The sequence below is a fragment of the Gallus gallus genome, chromosome 4 (genome assembly GCF_016699485.2).
Source record: "Gallus gallus isolate bGalGal1 chromosome 4, bGalGal1.mat.broiler.GRCg7b, whole genome shotgun sequence".
NCBI classification, from domain to species: domain Eukaryota; kingdom Metazoa; phylum Chordata; class Aves; order Galliformes; family Phasianidae; genus Gallus; species Gallus gallus.
The window spans coordinates 1485333-1509992 of record NC_052535.1 but is presented as its reverse complement, the minus strand read 5'-3'; the positions used below and the strand labels follow the sequence as shown (position 1 = coordinate 1509992).

At 46.7% G+C, this 24660-nt stretch overlaps 2 protein-coding genes across 11 annotated transcripts; both read left to right on the top strand.

Moving 5' to 3' along the window:
* Positions 1 to 216: 216 nt before the first annotated feature.
* Positions 217 to 1117, top strand: LOC124418365 (uncharacterized protein C11orf96-like). Its single transcript, XM_046940875.1, has 2 exons — positions 217 to 833; positions 1003 to 1117. Exons 1-2 carry the CDS (start codon positions 217 to 219, stop codon positions 1115 to 1117), a joined length of 732 nt encoding a protein of 243 aa, XP_046796831.1.
* Positions 279 to 24029, top strand: ENOX2 (ecto-NOX disulfide-thiol exchanger 2). Of its 10 annotated transcripts, none has more exons than XM_015278217.4 (16): positions 279 to 324; positions 6989 to 7132; positions 7819 to 7950; positions 9293 to 9376; positions 11621 to 11776; positions 12323 to 12529; positions 12870 to 13103; positions 13775 to 13987; positions 15489 to 15595; positions 18086 to 18200; positions 19523 to 19704; positions 20406 to 20513; positions 21094 to 21150; positions 21834 to 21942; positions 22474 to 22559; positions 22697 to 24029. In XM_015278217.4, exons 3-16 carry the CDS (start codon positions 7854 to 7856, stop codon positions 22826 to 22828), a joined length of 1887 nt encoding a protein of 628 aa, XP_015133703.2. In that variant the 5' UTR covers positions 279 to 324; positions 6989 to 7132; positions 7819 to 7853; the 3' UTR covers positions 22829 to 24029. The 10 variants fall into 10 exon arrangements, with proteins under 10 accessions (XP_015133703.2, XP_015133702.2, XP_046795926.1 ...); XM_015278216.4 differs by having other exon boundaries at positions 7816 to 7950; XM_046939970.1 differs by having other exon boundaries at positions 279 to 340; positions 7816 to 7950.
* The last annotated feature ends 631 nt before the right edge of the window (positions 24030 to 24660 follow it).

Here is a 24660-nt window from a genome sequence, read left to right as displayed (position 1 = left end):
GCTCGCTGTTCTGACTCACGGGGGGGGTCGCCCTCCTCGGCGGCCCGAAGGCTGCGCTGCCCCACGCGCGTCCCCGGCGGCAGGAAAGGGGCCGGAAAGGGGCCGGGCCGCCGCGGGTCCCCGGGGGGCGGCTGAGGGGCTGCAGCCGGGATGGGACGCGCCCCGCCCCGCCCCTCTCCCGGCGTGCAGTGCGCGCCAGGCCCCGCCCCCAGCGCCATGGCAGCCAATGGGCGGCGCCGCAGGGGGGCGCTGAGCGGGGCCGCCGGGGGCGGATGTTCGTGGAGAGCGGGCGCGGCGCGGCCGGGCGCGGAGTGGGGCCGGGAGGTCAGTGAGTGCGTGAGTGAGTGCGGGGCCGGCCGGGGGTCGGCGGGCGTTTCCTTCTCAACCCGCGCTGCCGCCGTGCGTGCGGGAGCTGCGAGCCGCCGAGGAGTTTGCGTCTGTCGGCTCGGCGGGGCCTACGGCGCGGGAAGCGACCGGGCCGCCTTTCTGGGTCGGCAGCGGTTCCGTTACCGCGAGGAGCGGCCGAAGCGGGGCGCGTTGGCGGCAGCTCCAGCCGCGCCGTGCCGGCGGAGGGCGGCGCTTCCAGCCGCGCCGCGTGCCGCGCCCGCTCCCCCGGGACCGCCGGGCGCAGCGCTCCGCTCCGGGGCCGCGGCCCAAAGGGCGCCGTGCCGCGCGCAGCCGCCCCCACCCGCGGCTCCGCGGCTCTCTGGGCGTTACGCGGACGCGCTCCGCGCTGCCGTCGTTGTTTTACTCCCGCCGCGGCGGGAGGTGCGGGGCCCGGCCGTGACCCGCGGGGTGCGCTCGGATCGCGCTCACGCGAACGCGGTGTGGCGGTGCGTCCGTCCGTGGGCTCCGCGCTCCTTCCCGGCGCGGAAGCTGAGAAGCTGCTCTTTCTGTTGTTTAACCTTTGGAGACCTAATAGCGTCTCGTTAGAAAGCCCTCCGCGTCAAGTTGTTGAAAGCTCCCTCTAAGCCCCCGTAAGGTCGGGTTTCTCGCTTTAAGGTCATGTTCTCCGTATCAGTGGCTTCAGCCCGCGGAGGAGACGAGGTTCGATCTCGCAGCAATTCCAGAGGTGTTGCTACGGAGGCATCCCGAATCCCTTCCAGAGATGGTGTGAGATTGCTCTCCTAATCCCCACGTTTTCTGCTGCTGTTCCTCCAGTGCCAACACCCCGATCCCAAAGCGGCGCCTCCCCGCAGCTCCCTCCTGCTCCGCTCTCCGTGGGCACTTTGCAGCCCCGCTCCTCTCACCGATGCTGTGGGTGTCCCCCAGCTGCCATCCGCCCGTGCCTTTCCTCAGGGCCGTGGTGTGCAGGGCAGCACTCAGCCCTCGGCTCGGCTTTTGGGTGACAGCCCTGTCTGCTGGAATTCAGAGATGGGGAGCACTTTGTGTTCTGAGAATGTGGGTTTGGCAGCGATGGGAGCATCCTCTGCACGCTCAGTGCTGGTACTGCTGGCCATTCATCACAGTGGTGTCAGCGCATCAGCCTCGTGAGGGCCTCCCTCAGGGCATCAGAGACTGGGGCTGTGTGGCCATACACGCCTGCTTGCACACACCGGCATGTGATATTTTCCTTTTTGTTCATTTAGAACCCAACTCATATCCAACTCGATCAGCTCTGTGCTTTTGCAGCTGTGTTGGCAGTGGTTTGTGAATGCCTTTCCTTGCAAACACTGCAGGCAGCCCTTTGGTACTGCGAACACCGCATCCTCGCAGCCAAAGACGGTGACTCTTCACACCTCTTCTTCTCTTACAGCGCCCTGCTGCAGTAATTACCTTGTCTGAAGCTGGTATTTCTTTTCACTCTAAGCTCCCAGAATCAAGAAGTGAGCTGCGTGCCTCTTCACGGATTACCAGAGCTTAATCTTCCTATGCAAAGGCAACCAATTTCAGGCACGCAAGTAGGGTTTATCTAACTGCCCGCCAGTGCTTAGCGCATTGATGTATGAAATCCCTCACAAATTCAGATTTACTTACTGCTAATGGGTTTACCACCTGCTCCTTCACCTCCTTCCCCCGCATCCAGGAACGAGCCCGTGGGTGTCACTCACAGCAGACTGATGGTGACACATGCAGCTGCAGTCTGTGAACCGTCGCCCCAACCTGAGCTCTTCGTGCCTCCGTTGGCACTGCCCATGTGGGGAAGCACAGCAGTAGTTGTGCTAGCATTAGGACCCACCTTCATTTGTGTTCTGCTGAGCCAGGAGTGCTGTGTGGGCGCTGAGCAGGGAGCTGCACCTTGCAGAGAGGCAGCCAGGCTGGCAGTGGCAGGAAAACTGGCTGAAATACTGAAGTACTATGAGCACCTGGCCATGTTTCTGGTGCAGTACGCAGGTACAGTGTGTGTTCTGTGTGCTTCTCTCACGCTGTCTGGATGAGAGTTGTTAGAATGCAGGATTATATGGAGTTGATAGAAGTGACTGTTGAAGGCTTGCTGATCTCTACAGCATGCTTAGGCAGCTCCTGTACCAACGGTGTGACTGGCAGCTGATGATTATAGAGCTCTGCCTGTGACAGTGAGGCCAGGAGTACAGTAGAAAACGGTGCACGATCCCAGAGATAGGTGTGGAGCCTGGGGACCAGATCCAGAAAGCAAATGCTTGGCTTGGAAGTGTGACTTTGAAGCCTCTGTGCTTTTCTTCTCTCCTTTCCCTTCCTTGCTGTTGTCTTTTCTGTGTTTTCTAATTGATTGCTGCAGATGTTAGGTACTTTGTTTTCCTTTAAAGTGCACTCCTTTAGGCATCAGAACAAGTGGTACGTAATCAGATGGGAGTTTTATATTCTGCAGTCCTGTTTATTTCTGTTTAAGAAAAGGGACCACTGTTCAGGTTGAGAAATACGTATTTCTTTTATTGGCCAATGTTGGCAAAAGATACATCCATATTTATAGCAAAGCCTGCGTCAGCCCATTTCTTGAGTCCTCCCTTCTGGATGCTGAGTAAGTGAGAAGCTTGGTGAGCAGGTGTAAACTCCGTGGGCTTCCTAAGCATGTGCTTGAAATGCTTTTAGGCATATGAAGGTGTTGGGGTACCTGTTACTACTTCTTGATTTGAGTTACAGGGGATGGATTTGTATTTCTTCTTCTTGTCAACCAGTTGGATGTCAAGAAAGTTGTATGAGAGCCTGATCAGCAGTAGTACGAGGCTGCTGCTGCTAGAGCATGTGCTGGGGGGAGCAGCTCTGTGTGCCCCCAGGCAGTGCTGGGTCTGTGGGCAGAGCTCGTGGTGTTTGATGGGATGGTTGTGAATGCAGCAGGGAAGGATTTTGCAGAAGTCCTGAAGTGAAGCCCTGCTGGGGTACTGCCTTCAGTAATGCAGTGGTAAAGCCTTGCACGGTGAGCTGTGCCAGTTTGTGCCCCAGGGAGAATCGCTGTCAACGTTTTCTGCCGTCAGTAAAAAAGAATGATCTGTAAAGCAATGCGTTTCAGTTAAAATGGAGTTGAGTCTCTCTAATGTAGACACATGTACACACACATACATTTTGCTGGTCATTAAGACAGACGGCCAAGTTCTCTTAGTGGGAGCCAGTGGCTGGGAAATGAAGTCTTGTCAAAGGCCTGGCATGGGACCCAGCGAGGATAGATACTTGCCTTGATTTATGCCTGGAACATTGAGATCTTTCCTTTCTGTATTCAGGCCCTTCCTAAACCCATATTTAGCATCAACACAGACCTGGAGCGATGGGAAGGTCTGTGCATTGGTGGAGCTGTTGGGTGCAGCGTGAGGCTGCCACATGTCCCCAGTCAAAGCAGGCAGAACCCGGGGCTAAAGACCACGTGGAGCAGCAGCCTGCTGTTCTTGGGGCTGCTGTGGGAGGAGGACCTGTGCTGGCAGTCATCTCACAGTATTGTGAAGCTGTGGAATATCCTGAGTTGGAAGGGACCCATGAGGACCATTGTCCTGGCACTGTGTCCCACTGGAAGAGCCTGGCTCCATCATCCTACCATCCTGACTTCAGATATTTATACACGTTGATAAGATCCCCCTGAGCCTCTTCTTCTCCAGGCTGAAAACATGCAGCTGCTTTGGTTATACAGAGGTCCCAGTGAAGATGGGTGTTTTACTGCAGCCTTTCCTGCTGTCAGTCTCTCATTTGAAAAAATCAACTTCTTGGGTGGCACCCAGTGTTTCCTGCCTGGTATGAGAGGGAATTTCCTTTCTCCATCTCTCCTATGTTGCATATAATCTCTGCAAGACCGTGCTGCAGATTTAGGCTGCTGCTGCTGCTAATTATCTTGGTGAGACTGGGAGCTCTGGGACACAGCGCCTGTCTGTGTGCTGAACCAGCACTACTGGTCTCTACCCATTCCATAGTGTTTTACTTGGAAGTGAAGCAGCAACCCCTTCCCCTCTGCTCCTGTGTGATGCAAGGCAAGAAGAGAAACGAGTACTTAATAATGGCCCCATTACCACAGTCTCTTCTCCTTTTATAGCTTCCTTCTTGTTAATCTGCCTGCTGGAAGCAGGAAGGGCATTGCAGGCTCACAGCTGCTACACAACAAGTTGCCTGCTGGTTTGCAGTTATGCAGTGCTTTATTTTTGTGGAGAGGCTGTGGACAGCCGTGCGGAAGACTTAAGAGCGTTTGTAGGTCTGTTTCTGCTCCTTCCTGCGTGTCTCATTAGCAGCAGAGCTTTCTGTGGGCAACTTAGATACGTGGAGCCTGACAGAAAATGATCTGCTCCTCGGAGCTGTGTTCGTGTCAGCCGGGGGAGCAAGCTGAATCAGATCACGGGGAGTTCCAGCAAGTGGCTGGGCTGGCTGGCGTGGCTGCAGGGCAGCTGGGAGCTGGGCTGCTCCCTCCTGCTCTGTGCTGCTCTGTCGGGCTGGTTGGGCACCTCACTGACACAGGAGCTGCCTGGCAGTGCTGCAGCACTGTGGGTGCGTCCTTTACCTTCCGTGCAGCCCAGCGTTTGGCCTGTAGCTGAAGGATCTTATTTTTCCAGTAGGGGTGATAGAAATAATTGCATTGAAGAGCTGCTTTTGCTCTCCAGTGGGATAGAAAGCAGTGGTCTGGGTGAGGAGCATTCCCACACAGGTGCTGGTGTGGTGTGATGCTCCTGCGGGCAGTGCTGGCTGTCCATCCCTGTGCCAGGCCCAACACCAGCAGTGTCTGCCTGGGGTCAGTGTGCTCAGCTTCACCCAAGTGTGAGAAAACATGCTTTGAAGTTTAATACTTGATAAGAAAGTAACTTCTATGATTATTACAGTCATACAGAATCACAAGGTTGGAAAGGACCTACAGGATCATCCAGTCCAACCGTCCTCCCATCACCATTGCTACCCACTAAGCTACTAAACCACATCTCCTAGCACCTCATCCACACACCTCTTGAACACTCTTCTACTTTCTTGCTGTTTCTTTATCATGCACGGCCTCTCTGTTTTTAACCTGCTGCATCTGTGATTTGTTTTCCTGAACCCTCAGGACTGCAGTGATATTTTGACTCTGGAGCATTTAAGAAGCAGTGCCATAGGCATCTTGCATAGCTGGGTGCAGCTATTGTTATTGCCAGCTGAACAGCACTCAGCTTTTTGGCTGCTTCTGGGGTTCTCACCTTTCAGCAGCTGAGATGAGAGCCCCCTTAGGCTCTCCGCATCCACTCTGTTGTCTATTTACAGCCATACACAGCAACCGTATTTATTAGCAAGTTCTGGGAAGTGGAATCCTCTAGAATAGATATTACAGTGCTGTCTCCGGCTTGCAGCGTGCCTGGGGGAGGTTTGGTACAGATGAAATAGCTGCCATGTTTCAGCCCCTCGGTGCTGGGAGGCAGCATCATTGTCAGCTTGGATGCTTCTGTCGTCGTGCTGCTTCCCCCGGAACATGTGTGCACCTTAGCAGAAATGCAGCTATTTTTGTCCAGGGCTGCTTTTTTTTTTGCACCGACTTGGAGTTCAGAGTGAGTTTGCTGAGACGAAGGTAAATACAGCAGAATATTTTGATGTCTCCTCACTTCTGGATCCCTACAAGTGCTGAATGCAGCAGAAGATGGGATCATGAACTCAGAGCTCAGCCGAGGGCAGTACGCCTCTCCAAAACTTGTCCTTGGTTTTGTGCTCGAAGCTTATGTTCCAAGTGCTGAATTTCTGAAGCCTCCGGTAACGTGGAATTGTTTGGAGTCCCTTTTTCTTGTTAGCACCTCTCGTTTTGAGCAAAAGGCCATGTTAAAGAGGCAGGGACACAACGGGGGCCGTGTTCTGCTGGCGTGTACACGAGGCATAGCTGGCCATGGGCTGTGGATCATCTAACAGGTGACAGCACAGATTTACTCTGAAATGGATGTAATGCCTTGAACTCCAAGGCACTGGAAGCTGCAAAGCAATTCTTCTTCAGTCACTTCTAGTTCAAATGTGCAAAATGAGCTTTTCCTCCTGTGTGTGGTGGCTGGCTGTTTAAGGATCTGTCTCCTCTTTGCTCTGTTTCCCCATATCTCTTGCAGATCCCCAGCTAGATCTGTCAGCTCTCCTTCCTGAGGGAATGGATTGCTGAGCACTCCTTTTTGGCTACAGGAGGGCTCGACTGCTTGCCAGCCTCCTTGATTAAAAATAGCAATAGCAATTGCAAGCGAGGCACGCCTCATGTTTGTGCTAGTAAATGAGTCCAGGTAAAGTCACTACTGGTGACAAACCAGGCTAAGCTAAATATTTATTGTGGGTTGGAAGAAACAGAATGAATTTCTGGCTTCCAAGTTTCTGAACTGGGAAATACTGCGCAATGCAGGAGAGGTGCAACCCTGCTTTATAGCATCACGCAGCTTGATTTGCGTGGGTCCAGAGAGGGATGGTGGGAATAATGTTTGTAGATAATATTTTGAAGAGGTATGAGTATAGCATTGAGTGGGGCATACTGGGGATGACAAACAGGAGGCGTAATTGTTTCAGGGGTCTGAAGGATACGGGCAGCACGTGGTGCAGGTTGCTTTCATGATGGTGATACTGAGGCATCGCAAACTGTTATAAAGTATCTGAATCTATTTTTGTATTTCAGGCTTAAACCATCTGTCCTTTGATCCTGCCAGCAACAGCAAATCTCTGCAGTTTGGCAGCCCGAGTGGTGTATGCGTGTCAGAAAGCCCAACTGAGAATGGAAGTGATCCAGGCAAGAAGAGGAAGAGAACAAACATTCCTCCAGGTAAGCCATGTAGCAGCTTGATATCTGGTGAAAGAGAAGGCGTCTGTGTTAGTGCAGACCAAAGCCAACTGCTGTGCTGACGTGTCAGTGCAGAAGGTGCCCTTGTGAGGCCCCACCTGCGGTACAGCCTCCAGACCTGGGGCCCCCAGCACGAGAAGGATGTGGAGCTGTTGGAGCAGGTGCAGAGGAGGGTGTGGGGATGATCAGAGGCTGCAGCACCTCTCCTCTGAATAAGATGGAGGGAGCTGGGGGCGTTCAGAAATGTGCCATTGTTCTTTGCTTCATTTCCCTGTTTAGCATGGAAGAAATGTCTTCAAGTGGCAGTGGAAATATCCTCTGCGTGAGCAGGCTGGCCATCTCTGAATTCAGTGCATTTGTGGCAGTTTATACTTGCAGAACATTTCCCCCTTCTTCGTAAATTCTTATCTTTAATCAGTGTTCCTTCAGGGTCCCTTATAGCTGTGCATTGTAATGGAAAACCCAGAATTTTAAGTGCTCTTGGAAGCATCCCTGAAATGTCATCTACTCGATAGGGACGTTGCTTTTTTCAGAGAGCTCTTTCCTGTGTGGTGCGGTCAAATCTGCTTTTGTATGCTGATACAGCAGAGCCTTGCTGAGCAGCATTTGTCATACAGAGCAATGAAGGTACGCGCTGAGCTCTTAATCACCTTCTTTTCTCTCAGCAGATGGTGGCAGAAATCTAAGCCTGGACTCCATTTCAATGGGCTTGCCAATGTCAGACCCAACTGCCTGGGCCACTGCGATGAACAACCTGGGGATGGCTCCCATGGGGATGACAGGACAGCCCCTCCTGCCAGGTGTGTGACTTTATCCGGGCTGTGCCCACCTTTTCTTTCAAACGTGTCTTTGGGAAGAACCTGTGTCAGCTGAGTTGGATTAATGGGTTTTTATATGCAGTGCACGTTTGTAAGCTGCATTGGAAATGTGTTCATGTCAGCAAGCAATATATCTAGAGGCCACTGATTTTGAAACTGAGTTCAGAAGAAATACATGTTTATGGATGCAAACAATGGCTACTGGGGTAGTGGGAAGGTGGGTCGTACCTGCAGATAACTGCAGCAGACCAGCAGGGGAAGCGTTCCACATGAGATGTGTCTACAGAGCTGGGGAAGCCAGTGATACCAAGTAACACATTATTCTAAGCTGAACTAAAACTGCATAGGCTGAGGAGTGGGAGAGGAATGATGAAGAAAGCAGTAAGGCAGTAAAATGGATTTGGCAGAAATTAATGGAGGATTTTGCTCAAGAAATGACCACCTGATGGTCTGGAGTACTGCTCAGGGATGAGTCAACCTGTCCAGGGTATGTTAAAGGGCTCCTATGTGGCAACAGAGCTGTGCAATACCTGGTTTCACAGCTGCGTGATGGGCCTGTGAATCAAAATCCTGAGTTGAAATTACTGTTTCAGTCCTCTGCTACAATTAAGCACTTGAGAAGGATGCTGTCTCATGCCTGAATAACTGCCTTCATACCTAAGGAGAGAGTGCCTGCGTTGGTGGTACTCTACAATCCTATTGCTCCTCTGGTGGCACAGTGCAGGTAGTTTGCTGTGCAGCTGAGCCTATATTTAGCTAATGGCATCACTTGATATAAATTTTGCATGCAGTCTGTACTCTTCTGTTCCCTAGGCCTTGTTTCACATTTGTCTTTGCTGTAAGAGATGCTTTCATGTATTTTTCTCCTATTCATGTGCATGTGTCAAATAAAAGTCAGTAGAAGTCTGTCCTGGGAGAGCACACAAGTTTGAAGTCGCTTTTCCGTTCCCTGCTGTAAGAACAGGGAAGACTTTAGGCTTCCAAGTAATGTTCGTTCTGATCCTTCTGAGATTGGACTTTGAGATCAGTTCTGCTCCCAAGACAGACGACTCAGAATGGTTTAGAAGGAGCACAATGTTTTTTTTGTGACCCGAGTGCAAGAGAGCAGAATGCCCTGGTGAATGTGGATCTGTTGTAAAGCACAACGATGGTTTGAAGTTCAGACCAGACATATTTGTAGTACCAATGAAAGAGGAGAGGTAATGGAAGCTTGAAATGAGTTGGACCATCTTTGCTCAGAGTCAGGTGAGACTAAAATTTCAGGTCACATTAAAAGTTGTTTGAAAATGCTTGAGAACTTACTAGCCTCATTCTGTTTCTACAGATGAAGTAAAGCATGTAGTTGTGAGATGCTTTGACAAGACTACAATGTCTAAAATGAATACACATCATCTTTCACGCCATCCAGGTAATACTAGTTTTAAGTAAAAGTTCTCACGGCTTTCAGCAAACAGCAGCTGCCAGGCCTGATGTTTTTGAACCTCTTAGAGTCCCTGAGGGCTTCTTCTTTTTCTTTTTCTCTCTTTTTGTTTCTCCCCTTCTTGCTAATGGAGACTGGCTCTTCTGAATTAGCATTGCAAGCCTCTCAGATGCTGGCCTGTAGCCACAAGATAAGCTTATTAACAGGAAGAGCAGCCCCCTAGGCAAGATGGCAAGTTGTCCAGTATGTTGCTGTTGGAGCTGTAAAAAGTGAGGTTCACCACAAATCCAAAGACCTTGGGGTCTGTTTCCCCCTGTATATACACTTTCTACCTTTCATTGTAATGTAGTTCTCTTCTCTGCTAGTTCTTTTCCTTCTGTTAATTGTATCGATTCATGTTTTCTTTGAAAGCCTGAATCAGAGAAATACCCATCCCGGATTTCTTATCCCTCTGATTTCTCCAGCTCCTGTTTTTCCCCGCTGTCTCTGTTTTCTGCCACTGGGTGCTGAACTAATCTTGATGTCATAGATGTACCTTTGCCAAATTGTGCTGAGAAGGCGAGCAGATCTTTGGATTCTTACACTTGGGCATTCCAACGGTCGCTGCACTGTTCCAGCAGGTCACTGTTGCTCCATCTCCCCCCTCCTCCCCGCAGTGAGAGCTTTGGTCATTCCTCTTCCTTCCAGCTTGTTGAACTGCAGTTTGCTTTCAGTGGTGATGCTGTCGTTTCAGCTTGGATCGGGAACTTACTTGCTCCAAAATAGGTCTTTTATTTTTTCTCCTGCTGCCTTATATCTTCAGTGAGTGCTACCATTGAAAGTCACAGCTGTTCACAAGGTGACTTCCATCTTGAAGTTCAGCAGGGATCTAGGGTGGGGTTAGGAAGACTTCTTCCCTTTCTCTGAAGTCTGTTTCACGGTGGAGCTTTCGCTTTGGGTCTGTTGGCACCATTCACGTGTGGCGTAAAGCAAACAGCAACACTTGCAAGCAAAGCCTTGTAGGTAAAGTGTGTAAAAATGTAGCCCTAGACAAAATGTTTCAAATGACAAAGGAAAATGAAATTCAGCTACCAAACTGAGACATCCCATTTGTGCGCTGAGAGTTGTCTTGCACGCAGATCTCTGTGGAGCCGAGCAGGAGCTGTTTTTAAGTAGTGTTTGCAAAGTGCAGAATACAAAATCGTTTCCCTGCGTTAGCGATATGAATAGCATATGAAATGATGCCAGCTTAAGATCAAAGGAAAATGCTATCTCTGCACCACTCCGTTCTGCCTGTTGGCAATTTTCATCTGTGCCCTGCAAAATTAATCTTATCTGCTTACATCTGTAAAAGGCAGCCAGCTTCAGCCAGTTCTGCAGCGCTCAAAACTGTGTATTCAGTGATAGCGTCCTTTGGTGCTTTGGGGAGTGCCTTTGGCTTCAGAGCTTCTTTTGCTACAGGGAGAGGAATGGTGGTAGACAGTAGAGAAGGTGATCAGCTGCTGGGATCTCAACCTGCTAGTACCAGCTGGCCCCGGTGCTGCTGGGTGTCCTTAACTGCTGATGTTATCAACTCATGGGCTTTGTTTGTAAGGCATTTGTTTTAAGTATTTAAGCATTCTCCATTTTGGTTGTCTGAAAGTATTGATTTCCCCAAGGTTCACAGCTTCTGAACAGATGAAATAGCTCACGTTTGACAACTCTCTTTAGTTTTAGTTGGCATTGGTGGTAAATCTAAAAGCAAAAAGCAGAATAGCGTGCTTCTTATTTAGAGCTCCGACTACATCTGAATAAAGCTTAGGAACAAGTTGAGCAAGGTGAGATGTGTGTTGTCACTGTAGATTGCACTTAATGGTGAAGTATTTCCTTAAATACTGCTGTACGTTTTACCCAGAATTCTTCTGGAACTTTCTTAACTGCTGAAGTTCCTACACTTTCTCTATTTGGGTAATACAGTATTTACTGGGAAAGGTTTTGGTGCTACATTGGAGGTGGTATCTGTGGTGTAGAAAGGGGAGCAGTTGATGTGAACAGAGGAAATCTATTTTTCTGAGGCAATTGACAAATAGCTTTTTAGAAGTTATTTCAAGGGTACAAATGCGAAGTTCTGGTGAGGTAAGTGGTGGTGTCCCCTCTCTTGTTTATTCAGGTAATTTTCATTGATGTTTGTAGATGGAGTGCTTCATTTGCTGTCCAAATGAACAATTACTGTTTGAGTCCAAGACTGATTCCCTTGTTCTCTCCCCCATTTAGATTTTGATCCTGCTCTTGGGATGATGACTGGAATCCCTCCAATCAACCCCATGATGCCAGGCTTGGGGATCGTCCCTCCTCCCATTCCTCCAGACATGCCTGCTGTGAAGGAGATCATTCATTGCAAGAGCTGCACTCTTTTCCCACCTAACCCACGTAACGTCTGTTTATATTTTGTCCCCTTTCTGTCTATGAATTTGTGTGTCTATATAGAAAAATACCTACATAGAAACGTGTACATCAGAGAACAGCTGTGTGGAACCCCTTTAGTGACTGGTCAGACTTCTCAGCCAGCTGTTCACCCATTGCATTATATTTTTTCCTCATGTACCTCCAGGCTGTCTGCTGGTTGGGCAATATGGGAAGCTGAAAAGTCTTTGTGTAAGCACTGTTCCACAGCCACTAAGTCCATCTCTGTTATCAACATTGTTTTCATCTCAAAGCCAAAACACGGCACCAAATCAGCTTCTGTGAAGGAAATTGACTCAACCTCAGATGTTTACTAGATTGTTTCCAAACCAAACGTGTTTGTTGTTGTATAGCACCTCAGCAACGCTTGGTACAACTGTTTGTCAATCAAGTCAAATATACTGTGGCTAACTCTTATATTTGAAGGAAACCAGGACGTCTGTTAGGGCAGGTGGGCAGACGTATGGAAACTGTGCTGACAAACCTGGCCTGTTTTCGTTTTGCTGTCTTCAGATCTGCCCCCTCCAGCAACAAGAGAGAGGCCCCCAGGCTGTAAGACCGTGTTTGTTGGGGGGCTGCCAGAAAATGGGACTGAGCAGATCATTATGGAAGTGTTTGAGCAGTGTGGAGAAGTCATTGCTATTCGGAAGAGTAAGAAGAATTTCTGTCATATCCGCTTTGCTGAGGAATTCATGGTGGACAAGGCGCTGTATCTTTCTGGTAGGTATATTTCTGTCTCAGATGGAAGCTTAAAATCCTGGGCTGTGAGTGTAACGACTTCTGTATGGTTACGATGATAGGCTCGATAGCCATTTGTCTCACATGGTGTCGGTTTGCCTCTTTTTCTGCTCTTAATGCTTGTCTGCTTCAATATCTAAAAGCTGCTCCTGATGGGAAAGAGAGCAATGCTTTGTTACCTTTGGTACTGTAGACCTCTGCAAACTATAAACCCTTCTGTTCAGGGTCCTGCTTTCTTTGTGGGAGTCACAGACAGGCAGAGGGAGGTTCTACATCGTGTAAATCCCCTATCCCATCCGAACACTGTTGTCATCACCACCAGGCTATCGCATCAGGTTGGGTTCCAGCACTGACAAGAAGGACACTGGGCGCCTGCACGTGGATTTTGCCCAGGCTCGGGATGACCTCTACGAGTGGGAGTGCAAGCAGCGCATGCTGGCAAGGGAGGAGCGCCATCGCAGGAGGTTGGAAGAGGAACGCTTCCACCCACCCTCCCCACCTCCTGTTGTGCATTACTCTGACCATGAGTGCAGCATTGTTGCAGAGAAGCTGAAAGGTAAGTGGTTCTGTGGCCTGCAGCTTCCTGTCTGCACAGAGTTGTCTTGTAAAAACGAACATACCCCTCACTTTGGTTTCTTCCAAACCATTTTTGTTTGTGTTTAAGTGATGTTTTTAAATCACAAAGGGGTGATGACGCACTGGCACAGGTTGCCCAAGGAGACTGTGGATGCCCCATCCCTGGAGGCATTCAGGGCCAGGCTGGATGTGGCTCTGGGCAGCCTGGTCTGCTGGTTGGCGACCCTGCACATAGCAGGGGGGTTGAAACTGGATGATCCTTGTGGTCCTTTTCAACCCAGGCCATTCTATGATTCTGAGGCTTTTTATGAAGCCTAAACCCCATCTGTGGCCTGATTCTTTCAGTCAGAGGATATTTACTGCCACGGAAGAGTACATGTAAATAGGTGCATCTAGTTATCTCATAAATTTCCAGCAGTTGATTCTCCTCTTTCTTGTTGGTCCATCCACAGCTTTCTGTGAGCTTGTAATTAGACTTGGACTCCTTTGTGCAATCTTGTGTTTGGGTAATGCTGTGCTTTCAGAAACCCAGCCAACCTGAGCAAGATGACCTTTGAGAGAGGGCAGTTGAGTGGCAGCAGGAAAAGGATCTGAAAGCTGCACAGGTAAACTTGTGCTTCCATGATTTAAAGATACCATTTCTTGCTGCAGATGACACTAAGTTCTCAGAAGCTGTGCAGACCTTGCTCACCTGGATAGAGCGTGGAGAAGTGAACAGAAGGACTGCAAACAACTTCTACTCCATGATTCAGTCGGCCAACAGCCACATTCGTAGACTGGTGAATGAGAAGGCAGCTCATGAGAAGGAGATGGAAGAAGCTAAAGAGAAGTTCAAGCTTGCTCTCTCAGGGATTCTGGTTCAGTGTGAGTAGTATTTCTGCACTGAGTGTTTGCTATTTGTTGTTGTAGGGAAGATGCTCAATTTCTAGAGTCTGGTGAGATCATACTAAAAAATCACCAAGAACCGTAAACGACAATGGCTTCTGTGCAGCTACACTTAATTTATAAGCATATGTCATTAGCTTGGCAAAAGTTTCTTGTGGTTCCTTTTATTGAAGTGGGAGTCCACATCTGAGGGGAGGAGAGATGAATTCCTAATTTTTTTTTTCCTCTTTTAATTATAGTCTATTAGTAATTTTATAATCTTTTCAACACTGCACTTCTGTGTACAGACAAGGTAAGTTCCTGGTAATCTGATGGCTCAGCGAAATGTGCAGGATTTAATCATCAAAGGTAGGATGCATTAGAGTGCTCCCAGTACCCTGTTCTCAGTCACAGCTGAAGTTACGGTGAAAACCTATTGCAGAACAGAATTTTGAACCTGAGTCGCAGTACTTCATTAAATCAAGGAAGAGGCGTTGGCTCTATTAGCTCCAGAGTGTGGTTTGTAGCAGTCCTCAACCCATTCGTAGCCTGTTACGCATCTCTTCTTTACTAAGTCTGAAATACTTTTTAAGAGTACTTTTTTCCATAGCTTTACTAAGTCTCCTTGAACCTCTTGGCTAGGATGTGAACATTCTTAACTTCGGTTTTATGATCATTAATTTGACTGTTAATTGTCTGATATTTGATTTATTTATATGTTATTCTGTTAAAAAAAATATGGGCACACGGTCCAGAAGAAAAAGCAGTATGCACTGCAGAGTAAGTAGTAATAGTCAACAGCATGCAAGTCACCTCTATAAAACACCTAGTGGTATCTCAGACACGTCTAGATTTATTAGTTAATCTAAGTAGCAGGGAGATGATTTCATTTCCTAAGAGTTATACCTACTACAGCATCACAAAAGCCAGCTAGGTGTGCTTCCTGCTGCTGGTTGCATTCTCCTCCCAGGGGAGGCACTTTGCATTTCCAAAAACCTGTGCAAATTTTCCAGGAAAATATTTTGGAATAAATCCAAGGAAGAAAAAGAAGTTGATGCTGGATGCATAGGATGCAGTGCTCTGGCTGTTGCACTGTTCTTTGGGACTGTACCCATTGGACCTCAGAGCATACAAAGTGCCAGCTTTCACAAGTAGTGAGAGCAAATTTTAGAGAGCAAATGCTGTCCAGGTGTACCCATGGCACTCATAAATGGTGTTGCCCATGGAATGTTTCTTTCAGTGCCATGTGTGCCATCCTTTTTTCCAACTGATGCAGATGCAGTGTTCCCAGTTGAGCGTTACTCTGTGGTGCTGGCCTGGTGAAGCACCCGCCTTCCTTTCCAGGCACAGAGTCCTGAGCATGGCTTCAGCACAGTACAGTGTTATAACAAAAGGTTAGCCAAACACCTGCCTGATTCCACTCTTTTACTCCTTTACTCCTCTTGTTCGCCCTCTCTGGATGATATTCTGGCCTGATTTGTCTGCTGATTTGATACTACAGTCGAGCAAATAGTGGCCGTGTACCATTCTGCCTCCAAACAAAAGGCTTGGGACCATTTCACGAAAGCTCAGCGTAAGAACATCAGCGTGTGGTGCAAACAAGCAGAGGTTGGTAATTTTTTATTGTGCTAGATCCTCCAGCCAGTCTCTTTCTTGTCAGGATATTGATTTTAAGTTTGCACAATGCTCACGTGGATAACAACATCTTAATTCACAGTGTAAGATGGGAATTACTCGGTCGTCTCTTGTGTTCCAGGTAATGAACTTGCTGTTAGCATTTGTGTTACTGGTAGCATTACATTAAGATCTGTATGCTGATTGAAGTTGAATGTTGATCTGTTTTTAATGTTGAAGCAAGAAGTATTTCTAGAGAGATATTGAGGGAAAGAAGACAAGGGTTACCACTGAGATCCATCTGTTTTTTCACATTTCTACCGATTGACTTGAGAGATGGAAATAATTGCAGCCGGACAGTCTGAAAGATCTGAGGGAAGCTATTCTCATACTTACACATTTATTTCATGCATCAGTGTTGCTAAGTGGGGAAATAAGGATTTAAAGGTGGTGCAGGAGTGGGGGGGGATGTGAAAGGAAGCATGTTAGTCAAACATCTGGTAGATGTCTGCTAGGATTGTAAGGGAGCTGAGCTTGTGTAGGTTGGGAAAGGGAAGGCTGAAAGGGCCCCCACCAGCAGCTTTCTGCTATTTAAAGCAGGGGGTCACAAAGAGGCAGAATGGGTCTCTTTTGATAGGCACACAGCATGAGGGTGAGCAGCAATGGGGGCGTGTCACGACAGAGGAAGTTTCATTTGAGTTTAAGGCTCAAATTCTGTTCCTGAAAAGCAGTTCAGCCCTGCAGAAGAGCCCAAGGTGATGGAAATCTCCAGCTTTGAGTTCTGAGTAAGGCCCTGGGCAGCCTAATATGGGTTTGCAGGGAACACTTCTTCAAAGAGAGACAGAGTTATCCTAAAGACCTTAGGAAGTATTGTTTCCAGCCTAAGCCTTTCTGTGTTTTCCTGATGTTTTATGTACCTTATTACAAACAAATCTGTTCCAACAAAGCTAAAAGTCACCTTTCACCTTTAAAATAATTTTAACGTCATATGTAAATCTGGGCAAAGTGAACAAGTTGGTGGTAACTGTTTATCCAAAAGCCATTTGTCTATGGGGTTGGGTATATGCAGGCCAACTTTCAGCATAGCTGCAATCTGAGAAAAATTGGAGTATCTGCAGAGTTTGCTAATATTCAGTGAACAGTCTTCTGGTAAAAAGCAGAGGAATGATCCTCCACGACTGTGTTAAACTCTGAATGACTGTTTTGGAAAGTTCACAGCTGAGAACCCTCCATGAGATTGCATTTCTGAGACTTTCTTTCCAAATCCCACTGAATTAGTCCTTTCTTAGCAGCTATAATGGAGGAGCTAATGTTTGTCTTTATACCCAAAAAGCCAAGTGGAGAGTCTTGATTCAGGTTATGCCTCTGCTTTGAGCCCTAGTGCTGCTCTTTTCTTTTCTGCTTGCCTGAGATTACTTACCATGGTTGGGGTGGGAACGCGCTCTCCATATGGAGTGGTCTATTTTTCCAAGGTAAGTTCTCCCAGTGGGAAGAGGCAGTGAGACCTGTGATGAGGCATCTTCCAGGGGTGCTGCTGGGCTCAGCATGCATTCCTTTCTCAGGATTGCTTCTTAAAGGAAGATGGCCCCCCAACTTCTTCTTGCTACAGTTTTTGTTGGAATTTAATCTGAGGAAAGCTTGGAGGGCAGTGTGGGGAATGGGTCTGTATTGGGAGTCATTGGGCTGGGATAGGGTCTTTGCTGCTTTGTCCGTGGTGATTTAAGATGGTTTTGCCAGACAGGGCAGGTGGGTCTTGTAGCTGAGGGCAGCTCATGAAGAAGCCGTGGCAGCTTGAGACTTGGTGAAACACCAAACTGCTATATCTACCAGCCAGCTTCTTTCCTTGCTTTGGAAGGGCACTGCTTAAGTATTTCTCCTCTGATGCTTTTCTTTCCCCATCCATGGCTCCCCTTCAGCCACAGAGCAGCCCTGGCACATCCTGCTGTGCAGCCAGGGCAGCCTTGGCCTCACTGTGTGCTGTGCTCTCTGCAGGCTCTTCCAGCTTCTAGGCCAGCTTTTAGATTTTAGCTGCTGGGCAGAATCAGTTAAAAACAGTAGGAACATTTTTCTACGATCTTCAACCCAGCTGCCGTTTTGCGTGTGGTCTCCAGGGCAGGCAGCAGTTGTTTTGGAACTGAAGCCAGCCCTGTCCCTCCCACTCAGGTTTGCTGTATTCTTGCCCTTTCCCCCCTGTTGTTCCCAAGGTATCTGCTCATCCAGGCTGAGAGTGTGTTCATTTCCCCTGAGGCGAAGGAGAGCGTGGCTTAGAAGGAAGATGGAAGAGTCAGAAATGTCAGTCATGCTGATAGATTTGCTCATCCTAGACGTTGTTCTTGATTGAGTAGACTGTGCCAAATTTCTATCATTTCCCTCTTCCTGTATTGTGGAGCTGTGTTTTGCAGACTTAATATTTCGCATCTCTTTATCCATACAACCTGTTCCTTATAATCTGTATTTAAAAAACATCTGGTTTCTGAACCTTAGGAAATTCGTAACATTCATAATGACGAACTAATGGGCATTCGAAGAGAGGAGGAAATGGAAATGTCTGATGAAGAAATAGAAGATCCATCAGAAATGAAAGAAACAGATGAATCAGGTAAATTACTTCTTGCAGTTCATATGAAAGTATATGTCTCTCCAGTGGTTTGTTTTAGGAGCCCCACTCAGATCTGACTGTTCAGGGCAAAATCAACAGCAGTTTTCTGCTGCGGAGGTTTAACAGCACGCAGTTTGTCATACTTGCTTTGCCTCCTATTAATCTTGCTAAACTTTCATGCATTCATACAAACTCTGGACAGTAAGAAGTTCATAGCACTGTGCCAGTACCAGAACTTCAGAGGAAGCTGTAGGAAACCTTTTTACAGGCAAGTACAACATCAATGGATATTGGTTATTTACGCGGTGGGTTTTATAGCTATTTCTGTTGCCTCTCCCTTTCTTCCAAGCTCCTGATGCCTTTTTGACTTTGGTGCTTGATATCCTGTTGCAGCAAATCCTACCAAATCATAGGTGCAGAACATGCATACATAACACTCTGCCTTTTACATCTGAAGGTTACGTTATGAGACAGAGAGAAAAGAAGGCCGCTTCTCCAACCAGTTGTTATTTTGTAATCATTTATTGTGGCTCCATTGAGCTCCTGCCTTATCAATCATTCCTTTTGCAGAAGTTTTTAAACATGATCATAATTCTCAAAATCCTTGTCACTTATTGTTACTTGTCATCTCCTGCTGAATTAGGGTGAACAGCAAGTTAACAGTCGGAGTTACGTATTGATATTAAAATATTTCCTATGTTATCCACGCCCCCCTAACCTCCTACCTTTCCTCACCAATCCTAATTCTGTAGCCTTTTCTTAGCCTTCCAAGTACAGTGTCCAAGTCCTGTATAAATGCCTCAGTAGGCTGTAACCACGGCCCAAGTAGCAGAGGGAAACGGCAAGGGCAGGTGGCAGAGCATGCACTCCACATCATGGGTATGCTTTGAAACCTGCTGAAGATATCTTTGCAGTAATAATGTCATATAACCCCATCCCTAAATTTATCAACACCGGGCTGATGGAGGTGTTACATCCCATGGCTTGATGGGGATAATCTTTTGGCTGAGGGTGGCAGTGGAGCCTGTCCAGAGTCTTTCAGCTTTTCTGGTTAGGAAACCTACTTCCTTGCCTACATCATCGTTTTACTCCAACACATTCTTTTGCCTTTTCCTTTTTTTTCCTAACGTAAATACTGCTTTTCCTCCTAAGGAGATGTTCTTTGTCCAGAGCAGTGTATTTTTCTAAAGAGTGGTTGTAAGAAACTCTCTTTAGTACTCTGGATTTGTAACTGAGACTTGGGAGCCACAGAGCTGTCAATGTGCTCTGTGTGCCGTGAGAGCCGGCTCTGATTTTTGATCAGTGCATGCCTTGTTTTCCAGCACTTGTGTCACAGGTGGAAGCCCTGAAAGAAGAAAATGACAGTCTGCGCTGGCAGCTGGATGCCTACCGGAATGAAGTAGAACTCCTAAAGCAGGAGCATGGCAAAGCGAGCAGGGATGAAGACACAACCAAAGAGCAGCAGCTGAAACTTCTCCAGCAGGCTCTGCAGGGAATGCAGCAGGTGGGCCTGGGCTTCAGTATGGCTGTGGCCTTGCTACAAAGGCGGGGGGGCTGTGGTGCAGAGCACAGGCACAAGCAAAGGTCTTCTGTTAATCATGCTTTATGAGTTCCTTGTGTGATATTGGCTGTGCCTCCTGAAATAATGAGTGTGCTTACCTTCCCTTGAAACCCCGTGAGATCCTGATCGCTACCATGAGCGAAAAGGTGGGATAACCCAAGCTTGCTTTGCAGCCTTTCCTGAAGTGTACTGGGCTTTCATTCGCACATCAATTTGTAGTTCATGTATTGCTCTTTGGGATTACCTTAGGCCAAATATCAAGTGTTTAGGTTCCTTGTAAATCTTAACAGTATCCCCTCATGTATTAAGCCAGACTGATAACCAAAGTATAATAGAGTACATGATAGTTCAGCTAAGCACTTCATTAAAATTAGAACCTGCAGGCATGCTGTGGTGGCTGTGATTGTTCACTGAAGGAATCTCAGGTAGGAACTAATTGCATTGCTGTCTGTAACATCAGAGCTTACTGGAGAAGCCTTCTCTAATTACCTTCAGCTATTTGTGTGTGAGGAAATGGCAGGAATTGCCAGACAACAGATTTTCCTTTTTGCAGATGTCAGGGAGTTAAAGTTTCTCTATATGTCACTGCCAGGATACGTAACCATGCTGAAAGAACTGTGAACTGTTCAACTTTTCTCTTCCAGCATCTTTTGAAAGTTCAAGATGAATACAAAAAGAGAGAAGCTGAGCTAGAAAAAGTGAAAGAAGACAAACTAAAAATAGAAACATTACTAGAAACCCTTAAGGAGCAGGTATGTGACTTCTTGATCCTTTCTCATTCTTCAGTAGTAAACACAGTTCTTGCACTTCATGGCCTGTAGTATGTGCAAGGAAGGAGAGGGTGTAGAAGATGCCTAGCCCTTGCTTAGGAGCAGTGGTCTTTAGAAAGCTAGAAAAAAAATACCTGATTAATTGGAAGTTGCATATCATCAGTGAACTGGCTGATCACTTCATATAACAGTGAGACAATCATCAGAAGCAACTAGATAGATAAAAGGCTGTATTTTGTTTGTGGGCTTGCATGTGAATCTAAGCTTGCTTGGTCCTCTCTTCTGTAGCAGACTCAATTATGTGTGTACCTACAGGATAGGTGAGAAATACGAAGCACTTCTCAGGGAGGACTGAGAGGCAAGTGCAAGGTCCTTCCCTGACTTTGTATCATTAACCCCACCATTTTGTGCCTTGGTCTAGGAAAGGTGATAAATACTTAACTTTTAGTAATTAAAACAGAGTTTGGATACCAGTAATCTCCAGTGTGGGAGCTTTGGATATCAAAGAACAAAAATAACATACTAATATCAATAATCTTTCCTTTTCTTAAACTATACATAGCAAAGCGTAGCAAATGAAGAGGACAAAGAGAGAGATGTTACTGATGGCCAAGGGAATGTAAGTAAAGTCTTCTGCTGCTTTAGTCAGTATTTTATTGAGGGAGGTGGTGACATCTCATTGTAAAATGAGCAATTCATTGCTGTGAAGTGTACAAACGTGGTACATAATGGTCATTACATACATATATTTACAAGTCAAAAACTTTGAGTTATCCATTATTTTGAGGATAATAAATTATGCAGTTTATGTTTTAATTCAGTACTGTGAATTCAAGTCAAGGAGAGTTCTGATCCCAAACCCTCTGCAGGCAGTAGGCACTTGCTTCATCATGCTGCCACTGTTTATGCATCTGAAAAACGTATATGTGCATCTGAATTAATTGCTGCAAGACTTTCTATCTAGGCTAGTTTTTGTTTGTTTTTTAAAGGATCTCCCGGAGCAGATGTCATGTGAGTGACCAAGGGATGATGAAAGTGCATGATGTGGTATTTTAATTAACATCATTAGCTTTAGTCTAGCTTGGTAATTCAGACATGCAGGTTCTGACAGCAACGTGAACATGACTCTGATGCGTTGGATGCCTTTTGCAATGCATAGATAGATAAATAAAGCAATATGATGGCTCATAGAAACAGGAAAACAAGAATACAAAGTCAAGTCTTACCGAGCTGCTGCTTGGTGTAAGTGTGCCTCCTGTGCTGTGGGTGTGTGGAACAGGCCCTGTGTATTTTTTTCTGCAGGAGAGCAGTATGCCCAGAGTTTGTGCATGCAGCCAGGAGAAGGAGTGTCCAGTTGAGAAGACACTGAGCAATAGCCCTGTGAAATCAGAACGAGAAGCTCTCTTAGTTGGTAAGGCCTTTTGATGAGTGATGATGTTAGAGACCCGAAGTGGTGGGAGTTGCTTCAGAGTGGCTTCACAGCTGCTAGTGACTGCCTTTTGGTTCTTGAATTATGCTACAGAGATGGGAGTCCTGCAACCAAGGACACACGTACCTCTGCTGCTCTCCCCATGTACCTCTGTCTTCTCCTGCTCCTTGACCTGCTACAGCCGGAGCAGAGTTCTGCTTTCCCTCTACTTTAGCCCACATTTATGACAGCCCCCTGCTGAGTCTTGGCAAGGTTTGTTGTGGAGCACATTACCATTACTTGGCAGGGAGTGAGAGTGGTGAGATCTCTACATGTTAGCCAGCTGTATCAGTTGTTGTTTACTTTTATCAGCTGTTGTTTACTTTGCAGCCCATAGGCCAAACTTCTCTGTATTTAAAACCAAAAATACCAAACGAGATCCTTGTGTGCAGTGCTAGCAATAGCAGAGAGCTGGTTGGTGTTCTCAGCTGGTATTTCTCATGAAAATGACATTTGTGGCATTCCTTTCCCCAGGAATAATTTCAACGTTTCTTCACGTGCACCCATTTGGAGCAAGCATAGAGTACATTTGTTCCTACCTGCAGCGCCTGGACAGCAAAGTAGGTGTACTAATACCTTCATTTCCCAATTAAACACCAATTATACATGTTTGAGCTTGAACATATCCAGTCATTAGAGGGCTTCTGTAACCAAAAGTGTCTTGCTTTTTAGTGAAATTTTCCTTTTCTCTTCACAGATTTGCACCACAGAAGTGGAAGTTCTCATGACCAGACTACAAACTACGTTCAAACAGGAGCTGAGTGGGGTTGGGGCCAGTTTAGAGAAAAAATGGAAGTTTTGTGGCTTTGATGGCCTGAAAATGACTTGAACTTCAGCTGAACCAACTTAACACTGAAAGCAACAGCAGGATGTGTGTGTCAAGAAAACTTGGGATGCCTCTTACCTCTGTTTATGATGATTATCTTGCACGCATGGGATAATAATGTAAGTGAAATTTTAAGTCCAGATTAGCACTAGGAGGAACTTCAGGTGCTGGAGCTTCTTTGAGTTATTTTATTAACAAGCAAAGTGCTGTTTGATACATTTTGTGTACAAAGTTCATGTCTGATATTTTTAAGCACAGCATGTAGATTAAGTGTTTTGCCAATGTTGTATCTGTTTCGTGTGCCCAAATCTCTGGTTATCATTGTACCTTCTTTTTACTGATAGAAACACATAGACTATCCACTGAGACAAATACAAAAAAAATAATTTTCTGGTTTCTAGAACCACCAAAAGGAAAAAGAAGGCATTTTGTAGACATTTATATGATAAAAAATTAAATATGTTTAAGCAGAAGATTTAATTAGCTCAGTGTCTCCCTGAGCCTAACAATCAGTTCTTTTTCACGCTCTTTTCTCTACTGAAGGTTTAACTGTTAAGCTAATGTGAAGGCAGTGTCACCAGGAGTGTGATTATAGCAGTTCCTCTGGGGTGTGCATTGCAAACTCAGTCTGTAATCAAACTGTGGGAGGGGTATTTAATTTTCTACTGATCTGGGTGGAGCAAAAGGCCTACATCAGATCTGTACTTTTACTAAGTCTTTGCCATCAAATTTCTCCGCCTGCTCTGTTTTTGAGACTGATCTTCACAAAGTGAGAGAAGCAGCACAGACTGCACCTTCCCAAGGGCTGTTCTTCATGTTCTCAGTAAACATCAGACACTCAGCCCTCTGCAGAAGATTAGTAAGATAGACTGTAAAATGCTTTAACAATCAGAAAACCAAATGAAAAAGAATCCACGCTGTCGTCAGACAGAGCTTTGGTAACGGATACCTCCTGGAGTTGTAGAAACGAGTGAGGGACCTGCATGTGGCTTATTCTGGTGCAGGCTGCAGAAATGAGTGGAACAAACCTTTCTATTGGGACCAGGCTGCCCATGCTGGGGGGGGAGCTACCTGCTCACTTTGTTCCTGACACTGAAAGACTGCTACACTGGAAACGTGAAAACCCTTTTAAAGAAATTGGAGTATTTGTGTCACTGCAAGTGAACATTGTATTTTTAAGGAATAAACATTTTTTATGTTCCGATCTTGGCCTTGCTGCTTTCTTTTTCTCACCTGACTTGCATTGCCTGATACAGGAAAGATGGTGGTTTGGCTGTAAGGCAGAGGGTTGGAGGCCAAGCCCTTTGTGACCCTGGATATTCACTGCCCTTGTAGCAGACATCTGTTCTTCAATCTGTCCCACAGTGTATCTGTGTGTCAGGCTCCTTGCTGTGCGCATACTTGAAGAGATCAGGAGTCCCCTTTTGGCACCTTCCTGTCCTCTGGGCGAGGTGTGTGCAGGTACATACACAAATGCTGACATAGGTATTGATCTGGCTATGTTCCCATGACAGTTATCATGCAGTTTCAGTACACATGAAGTGCTGAACGTTCAACAGACTTCTTGATCTCAGTTCCTATCCCTTTCATTTTTTCCTTAATGACTGCTAACACCTCTTTCTGTGAAGTATAACTAAGTTCCCAGAGCTGCTCTAGATACGCAGTAAGCAGTCATTAGGTATTATGAAGTGAAACTTAGTGTTCTCACTTGTCTTTAAATAGAGAAGCTCTAAGGCACCCGCGGGAGAAACTCCTGTTGTGCTGTCCGTGCTTCCAGGCTCCAGGAGCACACCTCAGAGCCCTGCGTTTCCTCCTTTTGGCGCCCACCCCTCCTC

Bases quoted from the DNA above. Each gene is read 5' to 3' on its own strand.
- LOC124418365 (XM_046940875.1), top strand. From the start codon at position 217: ATGGCAGCCAATGGGCGGCGCCGCAGGGGGGCGCTGAGCGGGGCCGCC. The intron at 834-1,002 runs GTGCGTCCGTCC...TCTCGCTTTAAG, and splicing joins CACGCGAACGCGGTGTGGCG to GTCATGTTCTCCGTATCAGT.
- ENOX2 (XM_015278212.4), top strand. From the start codon at position 1,983: ATGGGTTTACCACCTGCTCCTTCACCTCCTTCCCCCGCATCCAGGAAC. The intron at 13,988-15,488 runs GTGAGTAGTATT...TTGATACTACAG, and splicing joins CTCAGGGATTCTGGTTCAGT to TCGAGCAAATAGTGGCCGTG. The intron at 21,151-21,833 runs GTAAGTAAAGTC...TTTTTTCTGCAG, and splicing joins TTACTGATGGCCAAGGGAAT to GAGAGCAGTATGCCCAGAGT.